Raw genomic sequence first — 14494 nt, forward strand, 5'->3', positions numbered from 1 at the left:
GGTGAAAGATACAACCCTAGTGCACACTTTACCTGATTTAAACTATGTAGTATCCCTTTGTACTGACTGCCTTTCGGTCTCTGTTCAGATTCCTCATGAGCGCAATTAAGTTTTCTGGAATACCCATTCTTCATAGTGTTGTCCATAGCTTTTTGTAATCCATGCAGTTAAAAACCTTTGCATAGCCAGTAAAGCACAAGTAAACATCTTTCTGGTATTCTCTGCTTTCAGTGAAGATCCATATGAAATCAGCAGTGACATCCTTAGTTCCATAGCCTTTTGTGAATCTAGCTTGAATTTCTGACAGCTCCCTCTCAGTATACTACTGCAACCATTTCTGAATTATCTTCAGCAAAATTTTACTTACATATGCTATTAATGATATTGTTTGATAACTTCTAGTTTTTGTTAGGTCACCTTTCTTTGAAATGGGCACAAATATGAATAACTTTTAGTTAGTTGGCCAGGTAGCTGACTTCCAAATTTTTGACATCGACTACTGAGTGCTGCCAGTTCTGCATCAGTTTGTTGAAATGTTTGAGTGTGTACTCCTTTAATTCTTGGAGCCTTGTTTTCACTCTTCAGTGCAGCTTGGACTTCTTCCATTGGCTCTTGGCTATATACTACCTCCTGAAATGCTTGGACACTGACAGTTCTTTTTGGTACAGTGACTCTGTATAGTCCTTCCATCTTGTTTTGGTGTTTCCTGTGTCATTCAATATTTTACCTGTTGAATACTTCAGTATTGCAAGCCGAAGTTTGAATTTGTTCTTTCAGCTTGAAAAATGCTAAGCATGTTTTTTCCTTTTGGCTTTCTAGCTCCAGGTCTTAGCACATTCCATCATAATACTTTAATTGGTTTTCTCAAACTGTCATTTGAGATTTTATGTTTCTTTTCTTCATCATTTATTCCACTGAACTTTAGTTACTCTGCGTTCTAGAGCAAATTTCAGAGTCTCTTCTAACATTCACTTTGGCCTTTTCTTTCTTTCCTGTCTTTTTAATGACCTTTTGCTTTCTTCATATATGATGTTCTTAATGTCATCCCACAACCCCTCTGGTCTTAAGTCATTAGTGTTCAATGCATCAAATCTGTTCTTGAGAATGTCTCTAAATTCAGGTGGGATATATTCAAAGTCATATTTTGGCTCGCGTGGATTTGTTTTAATTTTCTTAGCCTCCAGCCTGAATTTGTATGTGAGCAATTGATGGTCTGTTCCATCATTTACCTGTGACCTTGTTCATTTCTACTTTATTGACTGTGCAAAGGCATTGAACTGTGTGGCTCATAACAAACTATGGATAATGTTGAGAAGAATGGGAATTCCCAAACAATTGTACTCATGAGGAGCCTGTACATAGATGAAGAGGCAGTCATGTGAACAGAACTAGGGGATACTGAATGGTTTCAATTCGTGAAAGGTGTGCACCAGAGTTGTATCCTTTCACCATGCTTATTCAGTTTTGTACTGAGTGAATAATCTGAGAAACTGGGTTGGGTGAAGAAGAGCATGGCATCAGGGTTTAAGAAAGAGTTATCAACAACCTGTGATAGATGTGCAGCTAGCACAATCTTGTTTGTTCTAAGTGAAAAGGACATGAGGTACTTAATGCTGAAAATCAAAGACTACAGCCTTCAACGTGGATTTCAGCTTAATGTAAAGGAAACAAAAATCCATGTAACTGGACCAATAGAGAACATCATGATAAGGGGAGAAAAAATTGAAGTTGTTAAAGACTTCATTTTGCTTGGCTACACAATCAGTGCTCATGGAAACAGCATCTGAGAAATCAAATGACTTACTGCAATAGGAAAATCTTCTGCAAAAGACCTCTCTAAAGTGTTCAAGAACAAAAATGTCAGTTTGAGGATGAAGGTGCACCTGACCCATACCATGGTGTTTTCATTTGCTTCATATGCATGTGAAAGTTGGACAATAAATGAATTAGGAAGACTGTAGAAGAATTGATGCCTTTGAATGATGCTGTTGTCCAAGAATCTTGGAAGTACCATGGCCTGCTAGAAGCACAAAGAAATCTGTATAGAAGAAGTACAGTTGGAATCTTCTTCCAAAGTAGAGAAGATGTCGAGACTTCCTTTCTGGTACTTTGGACTTACGTTGTTAGGAGGGACCATTCCCTGGAGTAGGACATCATGCTTGATAAAGTGGAGGGTCAGTGAAAAAGAGGAAGACCCCCACAGAGCTGGATTGACACAGTGGCTGCAACAATGGGCTTAAATGTAATAATTGTGACAATGATGCAGAACTGGGCAGTGTTTCGTGCATAGGGTTTCTATGAGTCCAAACTGACTCAAAGTCACTTACCAAAACATTCCACGTTCAAATTATCAGTGGATGTTTATAGATATTTCATTTCATTTTGAGTTGTGCCCCATCGACAAATGAAAGTCCTGAAAGCTTTGCTATATTCATGTCATTAAAGTCAGCTCTTCTTTGAGGAAGAAGCTTTTCCTCAGTTGTATTTGAGTGCCTGAGGGGCTCATCTCCGGCACTGTATCAGTCAGTGTTTCATTTCTATAGGTACGGTGTTCAGGGACTAATCCATTAGAAGTGAACCTCCAATGAGACATTGCTGACCCTGCTGGTATTTGAAACACCAGTGCATAGCTATGCAGTATCACAGCAACACATGACATGGAGAATTAACTGCATTCTTTCATATTAATTCGTCTAATACATTATCTTAAGGTTTGTATTGGCTAATGATATCTAAATTTAAATGATTAAAAATTCGCCAATTGGTAGATAACAGTAGGAAGTATAGTGAATTAAGTCATTAAATAGATTAATGATTGGTGAAATCTGTCAGCTTAATATCTGAACCATCCATTTTGTTTATTTTTATAGTAAAACTTTCTATGGGATAAGGTGTAAGAGGAAGAAATCTAATCATTTCCTTATAGAAACTTCCATCCAATAATTGCATGTGGTGGTAAATGATAAACTTTTGATTAGCCTGGAAATCTTGAAGCCAAAGTGTTACTGAGTTTTGAAAATAGAAATATGTTAGCCTATTTTTTACAATAAAATGTGTAAGTGTGTTTTTCGGATTTATCATATCCACTATGCTACCAGAGCTCCTGTATAAGTAAAGTTTTAATCATCTTATTTGCAAAATGAAAAGAAGTTACTTTTGGGGGACTCAGAAAGGTGAAAGATGCTATAAAAATTGGTGGTGGTGGTGTGCCGTGGCTATAAAGATTATAATATAAAATATTTGTTATTAGTATAAGTATGTAAATTACAATCATTTTACTATAAAACAAGTCTTAGAGTAGTTGTCCTACAGGTTTGGTTGTTTGGAAAATGCTGAATTTTTTCAATATTTACAGAGAAGCCAACCTAGAGTTCAAAGATCTCCAACACTGGTTTCTGTCTGGTCTCTAGATTCTGTTAAACTGAAGAATCTTAGTTGTTTAGTAATTCCAGAGGGGCTAATTTGAACTGGAAATGTCAACTAAGTGATAGTTTCATGGATGAACCTATGCCTAATGGAATAAATTGAAGCTATATTTTTATAACTTAACTTTTGCATAATTATATCCTAAGTTTACCAGGGCAATACAAGGGCAAATCAAAAAGTATTGCTATAAAATAATAGAAGCCTTTATTTATTTATTTATTTGTTTGTTTGTTTGTTTGTTTGTTTGTTTGTTTGAAAAAAAACCTGTAAAGCTATTTTCTTGACATATCCTCCATCTAGGGTTACACACTTCTGAACAGTGTTGTCATCTCTCTAACCCTTCCCTGAGATTTCTTCATTCTTTGATTTATACCCTACCACATGGCAGTTCAACCACTCATCTGTCACTTTGTCCTACTGTGGTAACTTGCACGTTGCTGTGCATAGAAGCTGTACCACCAATATTTTAAACACCAGCAGGGTCACCCATAGTGGACCAGTTTTCAGATGAGCTTCCAGATGAAGACAGACTAGGAAGAAGGAGAGATGGAGTACTTCTGAATATTTGGTCACTGAAAACTGTATGAATAGCAGTGGAATACTGTCAGATAACAACAGAATATTGAATATTGAAACATAATTAAGAGCACTGAATACTGTCAGATACAGTATTGGAAGATGAGCCCCTCAGGGTGAAAGAAACTCATAATACTACTGGGGAAAGGCTGCCTCCTCAAAGTAGAGATGACCATGATGACACATATAGAGTAAAGCTTTTGGGATCTTCATTTGCTGAGGAGGCACAACTCAAAATGAAGAGAAACGGCTGTAAAACATCCATTAATAATAGGAACATGGACTGTATGAAGTATAAGTGTAGGAAACCCTGAAAGAAACAAACTGCCAACCAAGAATCCTCTGCCCAGCAAAGCTGTCAATCAAATACAATGGTGTAATCAAAGCGTTCTAGTATAAACAGAAGCTAAGGGATTTTGCCAAAGCCAACTGTGCTATGAAAAAATATCTTAAAGGAAGTTCTGAGGTCTGAGAACCAACAAGAACAGACAGCAACCAAAGAATGACATACATGACAGCATCACCCTGAACTCATTCGACAAATAGAAGAGTCAAGAACTGAATAAGATGATAAGAACAGAGGATCTGGGAGTACAGTCTATGATCAAAACAATTACAATGTTAAAGAAGGTAAACACAGAGGAACAGAGATCCAGATGGTGAGGTCAGGTAGATTACAGGATAAAATAGACTGTCTTAAATGGAGGGAAGAGTTAATGGAATATAAGGTAACCACAGCAGTGGGGTTGGGTTGAGGTGTTTAGTTCAGGTGTTGGGGAAGGCAATATAAGAAGAGAGAGGAGGCAGAACAACAAGATAGATAGGGGAGCACTGAGACAGGTTTGCATGGCCTTGTGGGACAAAGGTAAATAGTGATGCATGCTCAACCTTGGAACAACAGGGCTCTGTGATACAGGGATCTAGGCATAGTTTGAAGAGGGGAAATAATACTAAAATGCTTCACTGTCTTATGAATATTCCCTTGCCTACTATTGTAAAGTAGATACTTAAGTGGGATAGAAAGGAATGTTGGGAAACATGATTACAGAAAACTTGTAAGCCTGTCTTCAGCCTATAACTAATTGGAATGCCTAAAAGGGGTTCTACAACTTGCCAGTGAAATAAGCCTCTTGCAAAGCCTTTGCAAAGTATAGGACCTTAGGTGGAATCCTGAGTCCCATCCAGAACCTTATGAGGTGGGAAATTTCCACTAGAAAGGACAAGCAGATCAACACCTAGAACAACAGAGGATGTAGCTTCAAAGAAAGATCATCAGGAAAAAAACAAAACAAAAAAGTCAGCATGACTGGCTACTATAAGAAAAAGCAAGCTGTTCGCCAGGAAGCCATCAAGACAAGCAATCAAGTTCCTTCAGGACAAACTGCCCCCTAGACTGAAACTCAAAGGAAACACACGAACAAGCATGTAACCTTGCTGGGGACTCCATTGCTCTACTGGTGAGTGGAAGAGGGGAAAAGGCAACAATGAAGAAATGGGCTGAGTTTAATCATTGTTCATTGACTCCTGCTGACCTGGAGATGAGAGAGAAGAGGAAGGGCTGGTTGGTCTAAAGCGTGGTGAGACCTGGGGACACGTGAGCCCATGGACAACGACATAGCCACAGAGGGCTAGAGCTGAGAGTGAGGTATACAGCTGATAAGAAGTGAGGAGAGATGCACAAAAACACTCAAACTTGCAGACAGTACCCATTTGACTTAGCCTTGATGGCTTGATAATCAGAACTCAACTAGAGGAAGATTAAAAAATAATAATTAAAAAAAAAATTTTGATAAAGGAAACAAGGGTAAATTGCTACAATTTGATGAACCTGACCTATGCTCATGGAGGTAATAACTCTAAATACCAACAGAGAATTGATGCATTTGAGTTATGGTGTTGGAGGAGAACATTGAAAGTGCCATGGGCTGCCAAAAGAACCAATAGATCCGTTCTGGAAGAAGTGCAGCCAGAGTGCTCCTTGGAGGCTGGGATGGCCAAGCTTCGTCTCTCATACTTTGGGCATATTGTCAGGAGGGACCAGTCACTGGAGAAGGATATCATGTTTTGTAAGGTGGAGGGTCAGAGAAAAAGAGGAAGACCCCCAATGAGATGGTTTGGCCAAGTGGCAGCATCGGTGGACTCAAGCGTGGCAACAGTAAAGAGTTTGGCCCAGGATTGGGCAGTGTTTCGTTCTGCTGTGCATAAGGTCGCTATGGGTCGGTACCGACTCAATGCCACCTAACAATAACAACAACATATGTATGTAAACGTTGGGTAGAGAAAGAATAAGGAAGACAGTAGGAGAATTAATATAATTGAGTTATGGTGTTGGAAGAGAATATTAAAAGTACCATGCCCTACCAAAAGAACAAAACGAATCTGTGTTGGAGGAAATACTTCAGGCATACTTCAGACATATTGTCAGGAGGGACCATGGCCTAGAAAAGGACATCATGCTTTATAAAATGGAGGGTCAGAGGAAAAGAGGAAGGCCCTCAACAAGGTGGATTGACACAGTGGCAACATCAGTGGACAAGGAATGTGATGTTGATGCAGGAGCGGGCAGTGTTCATTCTGTTTTGCATGGGTTTGCTGTGAGTTGGTATGGACTCCATGGCACCTAACAACAACACAATGACAATTTTGGCAGTCTCTGTGTCTCCAATTGTGTTCCTTTTCAATGTTCCTTACTTTTGGAGAACAGAAAGAATTCTGAAGGGATATAGTGTTGGTGGGATAAGGTTTCCCCAAAAAATTCATGTAGTAGATGCCTTGTTATCCTTGAAGAACAAGCAGGAACATTGTCATGATGAAAAAAGTTGCTCAGTGCAACTCTCTTGACTTTTTTCTCACCGATGAAGATTTCATTTTTCTTTAATTTCTTCTATAATTAGTCCCTGTGGTTTTTCTATTGTCCTTTTAGAAATATCTATCAAGATTATCCTTTGAAATTGCAAAAAAAAGTTGCCATAACCTTTGAGCTGACCTCTCTGCAGTTCTGACTCATAGCGACCCTGCACAGGGTTTCCAAGGCTGTACAGGAAATCTTTACGGGAGCACAACAGTTGGTAGTTTCGAACTGCTGACTTTGCGGTTCGCAGCCCAATTCATAACCACTACGCTACCAGAGCTCATTAGAGTGCCTTGAAACAAAAAAAAAAAGAGGATACCTTTTGTGACATGAAAAAAAATGATTTTGAGGTTTATATATTTTAGATATTGTTGTTAAGTGCTGTTATTAAGAGTCAGTTCTGACTCAATAGTGAACCCTGCATAGGGTTTCCAAGGAGCAGTTGGTAGGTTTAAACCACCGACCTTGTGGTTAGCAGTCCAGTGCTTATCCTACAGTCCACCTCAGAACTTCTAGTCTATAAATTGTCTTTTTATTATTTGATCAAGTCTTTTCATGAGTGTAAGTATGTCATTTTTAGGTGGGCCCAATTATGAATGATATTTTCATATTTTGTCCAGATTTAATTCAAGAATATGCCTATTAAATTTGTGGTTGTCATGATTAAACAAATGTTAGGGTAGTTATGTATTTTAAAGAATATTAAAATACTAAAACCGTAATTAGCTTAAAATAAGAAATTTTTCTTTTCTAGTGAAGTAAGAATTAAACAAAAGAATATTTTAGCCATTTTGGAAAAAATTCCATTCTCTCTTAATTTTTCTGAAAACTTCTCAAAGTCCCCTTGTATATTGTAGTATGAGTAACTAGTAAGTTTTGGGGGAGGTACTGGAGAGGTTTGTAGATTGATGGTTATAGGTAAAAGAATCGATCTACCTATCTCCCCATTTTTGCTTAATGTTTTCCTCAGAGCTCCTCAGACTGGGCTTGGCCCCCACCTAAAACCTGAGACTACAGGAAATGTTCTCATAGTGGGACTGAGCACACTTCTGTTGCTGGCCTCCACCCTGGAGCTTCTTTAACATCCCCATTGGCTATGAGGGTTTCTAAAGCAGGTGAAGAATGGCAACTTACAGGCTTCAAGATAGGAGGACCATCTTCCTTGCACAGGATCTCTGTTTGCAGTGGTGTTTACTGTGGAGTTGACATTTGCCCCTAGTCATATAAAGTTGCCTCTGCAACTCCTATGTCCTTCTCCTTCCACTAGCGTATAAAGGACGGGACAGCAGTGGAAGCCCAGCTTTCTGGCTGCATCTAAATGTCAGCTGATTGCTGCTGTAGGGAGAGTAAGCTAAAACTGAAATGATGTTTTTGATTTATATTTTGCCTTTTAGATCTTCTTACATGTAAAATTATGATTAATTAAAATTCTACTTTAGATTTTCCTTTCAAAGTTATTTGCAGATCAAATACATTTCTTTGACTTTCTACAAATACAGTTAGAAATGTTAACATTTCTTTTTTTCCTTCTTAAAGAACAATGTATATTCTGGAGGTAGCATGGCAAGAAGGAACACGTATGTCTGCGAAAGGACCACAGATCGATATGTGGCAATGCAGAATGGGAAAGACAGCAGGTAGGAGGCCTAGTGCCAAGTAGTAGTAGAAATGTTATTATCCTACAGCAGTGCTTTGGCTATAACTCCTGCAGCTGAAATGTCACAAGGAAAGAAGTATAAAACAGTAAGATTGCAACCAACCATTCTTACTTAAGGAATCTCCCCTGCTTTACCAGGATGGAGGGGATGGGAAAATGTTCTGAGTAAAGTCTGGTAGTAAATATTTTCATACTGCATAGCACTTAATCACAACTTCATCTGAGCTACACAATTTGAATTTTCTCCCTTGTACCTGTTGATACCTTCTTCTTTCTTTCCTCCCCACTCCCATCAAGTCATTAATGCATCCACATATGAGGATTTATTTTCCTTCTTCTAAAGAAGTGTAACCATGTGAACTAGTCTATCAGAACCATACAGTTCTCAAAATGTTGTCTTTTAAATAATGATAAACCACATTTATTTTTATTATTTAAAAAATTAAGCTGTTTTCATCCTGAGTTGTAGAGATTACTCATCAATAGAGTATAAAAGGACAGGGAGGGAGCATATTCTAATAAAACTCTAATCTCAGTCCCATCCCTGATCACTTCAGTAGAGAGGATGGACCTTTCTCACATCTGTTTTTATTAAGTAGAGGTGATAGGCTGTAAAGTAAGTATCATCATCATAAGGGATAAGAAGGCCATTGTTGTATCACCCTTAGACATAAGACACTTTAGCCTAGAAAGAAAGTTAGAAACTGATCTCCTATTTATTTTTCCTATTCTAAATTCTAGTCTTTAGTTTCTTTAATCTACAGTAGTTAACCTGTTGATTGATGATATGAGCTAAAAATATTTTTTGATGTTTCCAGAGGTATTATTATGAATATAATTATGAATTTAAATCAGATGACTAATGGACAATGAACCAGACAGCACATAACACCAAACTGATTTTGGCGAAATGAAAAATATCTATAGACATAGTCATTTTAATCTGTAATTATCATATATCCACGAACCAACTCCACAGCACATAACAATCATCATATATCAATGAAAATTATTTCATACCTTCTTAGAATTGCAATTATGTGTGAAATTTTTTCCATGGATGGAAATGATAAATACATCATAGAAGATAGCAATATATTTTAACAGGTTTAAATTGTTAGGAGTTAGTATATTGTTTCATTAGTCATTAAAAACTGGTCATTTCTTTCACATGCTTCAATCATAGAAAATATTAATTTGTCTGTTTAAAAGTTGGGTTGTTACAGTGTAGCAAACCATAGTTTCTCTTCCTCCTTGCATTACCTGGTCTTCTCGACTGTTTCGCGTTGGAAGCCTTACGGAGATGTCTGCGAGCAGCCTGTCTTCCGCAGGCTCTGCTGTGGCTTCTGGCGTCTCCTCAGCGCGACCTCGCCACCAGAAGTCCATGTCCGCTTCTGGTCACCCTATTAAAGTCACACTGCCAACCATTAAAGACGGCGCCGAAGCTTACCGACCTGGGTAACGTACTGGTTACATTTCATTTGGCTCAGTCTCTTCAAAATATAGCACAATCACCATCACAGTAAGTAAGCGCTTTCTTAGGAGACTCCGTGCTTGTGTCTGAGGAAGTCTGAATTGTAACATTAACTAACTACATGCTTTTGCTCTTAGCAAAAAAATAATTCACTTAAAATCTGATTTATTTTCTAGAGGAATTGTCTTTGAGGATCTTATTTTAGATCCATCTAGTAAGTAAAGTATTGGTGCCTAATTTACCATTTAGTAAATTAATACTTTTATCATTTAAAATAAACAATTGAAGGAAAAAACAAACTACTGGGCCAGGAATTGATAAATCATTGTTAATTCTCCTCGCCAGTTACTTGTTCTTAAAAAATAACTGGGCTTTAAACTTCCTGTCAGTCAATAAAAACAGATGATCTCAAAGAGCCCTTGCAGATATAAAATGATATGACTGCTTTTCTATTATTTATCTGTTTTAGGTTTTCATAAATCTAGGAACATCCCAACATTCGTGTCCTTTCAGTTAGGCATGCTGCTCATATTGATAGTGCCAAATAGCATTGTGCTGTCACTGAGCCCTAAGTTATATGTGGAAAGTTAGAATAGAAACCTTTTCTATTGAAAAGCTTTTTGATAAACAGTAAAATTCATGACTCGCATTGCTGAGTTGTGCACGAGAAGAGAATAATAAGAATGTATAGCAACAACAACTAAAAAATGTGAGTGTGGTATTCATATGTCAAATATGCCACATAGAAACCTGTTAGCACCAAGTCAGTTCTGCCTGGCAGTGACCCTCCATGACAGGTAAGACTGCCTCACAGGGTTTCCCAGGCCGTAAGTCTTTCTGCAAGCACACTGCCACATCTTGCTTCTGAGGAGTAGCTGGAGGGTTCAAACTACTGATCTATCCCTACAGCCAAGCACTTTAACCAGGTCTCTTTAGTAAAGCACATAAAGCACACAATTACAGGTACATCTTAGACTTAACCAAATACCTCATGGGACAGGTCTTCTGGTTTAAAGGTGTAGGACCATCGTGTTGTGGGACAACTTAGTCAGTTGTCATAATACTGTACCTAAAGTGTATGTTCTATATCCTAGTTTAGTGAGTAGCATCTGGGGTCTTAAAAGCTTGTGAGTAGCCATTGAATAGATAACAACTATTAGCACCTTGGAAACTCTATGCAGGGTTGCTATGAGTTGAAACAGACTCGACAGCACTGAACAACAACAAACAACAACATATGTCTGAAGTAAAAGAGTAAAAAGGTAACTGAAAATTCAAGAAAGAAACTAAGCTATGGGACTAATAGTTTACATGAACCATGGCCTCATCTACCCTGAGACCAGAACAACTAGATGGTGCCCAGCTACCACTACCAGCAGTTCTCTCATGGACACACTAGATGGATCCTGATAGAATGGGAAAGAAACAGAGAACTCAGATTCTTAAAACATGCACACTTAATGGACCAGTTGAGACTGAAGACTCCCCTGGACTTGTGCCCTGAGATATTCTTTAAACCTTGAACCAAATTAATCCGTGAGATAATCTTTTACCTAAATAACATATTGGCTCACAAAACATACAACATTTTGTGAATTGAAAGAAGGATAAAAACAGACTGGTAAGAATGCCTGCAACAGCCTTGGTTTGACAACCCTGAGACCGAAGAAGTATTTATCCTCTTATCCCTACTGCAGTCCTTTCTTAATCTTCAATTACTGAATTTGTATAAAAGACCCTTAGTTTTAAGCCAAAATAGCATCCGTCTCTGACTGTACAGTAAATACACATATATATATATATATATCACATCTTAATGTGACCAAGTTGTTGTTGTTGATGTTGTTAAGTGCCGTTGAGTCAGTTCTAACTCATAGTGACCCTGTATAGGGTTTCCTTGCGGTTCCAGTGCTTTACCCCAAAGTGCCAAACCAGGACTCCAGTGTGACCAACTAGGTCTATTCATGTCATTTCAATAGAAGTGCTATCACAACTGTTTGTTTTTTATTAAATCTTTAGCATGTGTAAAAGCTTTCCCTGTCATTTTCCTGAATCACCTCTTAATTTGTCCCTGCAGTACAACTCAGAGAGTGCCTGCTGCCTCCCCATCTGCTCACAGTATTAGTGCCACCACTCCAGACCGAACCCGGTTTCCCCGAGGGAGTTCAAGCCGAAGCACTTTTCATGGCGAACAGCTCCGGGAGCGACGCAGCGCAGCTTACAATGGACCACCTGCTTCACCATCACATGAAACGGGTGCATTTTCACATGCCAGACGGGGGACCTCAACAGGCATAATCAGCAAAATAACATCCAAATTCGTCCGCAGGTCAGCACCCTGTACCTCCTGGGTTTGTTTCCTCTAGAGATTATGAAGGAAACTCGGGTTTTCTTTGTTGTTGTTGATCTTTAAAGTAATTTACAAGAATAGTTTCATGTCATTTCATTGCAACCAATCTTTTCAGAAATAGTAAGAAAACATGTGAAGATACAAAGTTCTTTTTCCTTTAGAGAAGTAGGGCAGGGAGGAAATGGAAAACTGAGCATTTTAAAGCTCTCTAAGGTAGAAATGAAAAGAACAAAAACTTGACATTAAATTGTGTGTTTTTAACAACAACAAAAAAACTCATGTCCTATTTTAAATCAGATATGAGTTTGTCTTTTATCTTTCAGAGAATAGTATTTATCTTTTTTTTTGAACTTTTTATGGTGAGCTGAGTAAAAGTTTACAGAGCAGATCATCAGTTTTACATTCAGCAAATCATAGACTTCATTTCGTTTGAATGATTGCAGTTTCCTTCATTTAACATCAGTTATCCCACTTCCTCCCTGTGATTCTAATTTCCACTCCACCCTCCTTCTCAACTTTGTCCTGAGGCAAATACTGCCATTTTTATTCTTGGATGTTTGTCTATTCCATGTTGAGTATACCTTATTAGTGTTGTTGTCCCCCCTATAAACTTAATTATAGCTTGGCTCAAAATTGAGCCATGAGGGTAAGGTCTGATAAAGACCTGAAGGGTGTTCAAGGGCCTTTGTCTCAGATTCCTCCAGCCTCTTTTTGACCAGTAAACCTGGTCTATTTTGAGTTTTGTTCTGCGTTTTCTCCTACTCTATCCAGGACCTTTTAACGTCATCCCATTCAGAACAGTTGGTAGTGATAGCAAGACACCATATGCCTCTTCGGGTGTCAGATGAGACTGATGTCATGGAGACTGATGTTCATGTGGTCCATTAGTCCAACTATCTAATTGATTCCAAACATCTTCATTTTTCATCACTCTTCTTTCCTCCGCACAGGGAGAGACCATATTTGTACCTTAGATAGCCACTAATGAGCTTAAAAAAATACCCAGTAGCTACTCATCAAAGTAGGATGTAGAACATTGTCTTTGTGAACTGTGTTATGCCTATTGATCATGGTGTTCTCCAAGACTGTAGTCCTGAGCTCCCAGGGCCAGCAACTCAGTTCCTCAAGGTATTTGGTAACGGCTAAGAAGTTTTCACAGTTCTTCGTCATTTTGCCCCCTGTATGCTTCACCACATTCATAGATATATTTACAGTAAACATAGATACCCATGTACACAAAGTTTCTGTCAAACCTTAATATATCTGTGGGTATACTCCCATTCTCCTTCCCATACCTTTTCAGCCTGTATATCTGTCCATGTATCTATCCATAGATCACTGTTGTTCCAGGGTTGTATATATACCAGTATTTACCTCTATTCCCTTTAACTCTTGCACTCCTCCTCCATGTCTTCCCCTTTCTTCATCAATTTTCAGCCAACCTCCATCTTATTGTTTATTGCCTTCCCCGTGCCTAAGTTAATGTCCTGTAACCCAAGGGTGGTGGTGGTGGTTATGTGCCATGGAGTCGGTTCCGACTCACAGCAACCCTGTCCAGGGTTTCTGAGACTGTAAATCTTTACGGGATCAGAAAGCCTCATCTTTCTCCCATGGAACAGCTGATAGTTTCGAACTGCTGACCTTAAAGTTCACAGCCCGATTCGTAACCACTACGCTACCAGAACTCCTTAACCCAGGGGTAGGGAACCTTTTTTTTTTCTGCCAAAATTTATAACATAATTCATGGGCCATACAAAATTATCAGCTTAAAAATTAGCCTGCTATATTTGGTCAGACATTTAATTAATGCTCCCCTAATGTGATGGCTAAGGAGCTCTGGTAGCGTAGTGGTTACGAATCGGCCTGCGAACTGCAAGGTCAGCAGTTTGAAACTACCAGCTGCTCCATGGGAGAAAGATGAGGCTTTCTGCTCCCATAAAAATTTACAGCCTCGGAAACCCTGTTCAGGGTCGCTATGGGTCGGAACCAACTCAATGGCACATAACAACAACAATGATGCGATGGCTGGAACTGTGATTGCCTTGGCAAGACCAGACCAAATGATTTCTAGGGCCTGATATGGCCCACATTCCCCACTCCTGCTCTAACCAGTGAGTTACTCTCCTTTCTCTCCCACCCCTACTAACCATCAAAGAATGT

At 38.7% G+C, this 14494-nt stretch overlaps 1 protein-coding gene across 3 annotated transcripts in view; it reads left to right on the top strand.

The window, feature by feature from the left end:
* Positions 1 to 14494, top strand: part of MARK1 (MAP/microtubule affinity-regulating kinase 1) — a 182486-nt gene that overhangs the window by 152716 nt on the left and 15276 nt on the right. For all 3 annotated transcript variants that reach the window (XM_006869704.1, XM_006869702.1, XM_006869703.1), the window contains 3 exons: positions 8390 to 8490; positions 9804 to 9968; positions 12062 to 12313. In XM_006869704.1, coding sequence (XP_006869766.1) covers positions 8390 to 8490; positions 9804 to 9968; positions 12062 to 12313 — 518 coding nt within the window. The remainder of the gene's footprint in view (positions 1 to 8389; positions 8491 to 9803; positions 9969 to 12061; positions 12314 to 14494) is intronic.

The sequence above is a fragment of the Chrysochloris asiatica genome, unplaced genomic scaffold (genome assembly GCF_000296735.1).
Source record: "Chrysochloris asiatica unplaced genomic scaffold, ChrAsi1.0 scaffold00133, whole genome shotgun sequence".
Classification (NCBI taxonomy): Eukaryota; Metazoa; Chordata; class Mammalia; order Afrosoricida; family Chrysochloridae; genus Chrysochloris; species Chrysochloris asiatica.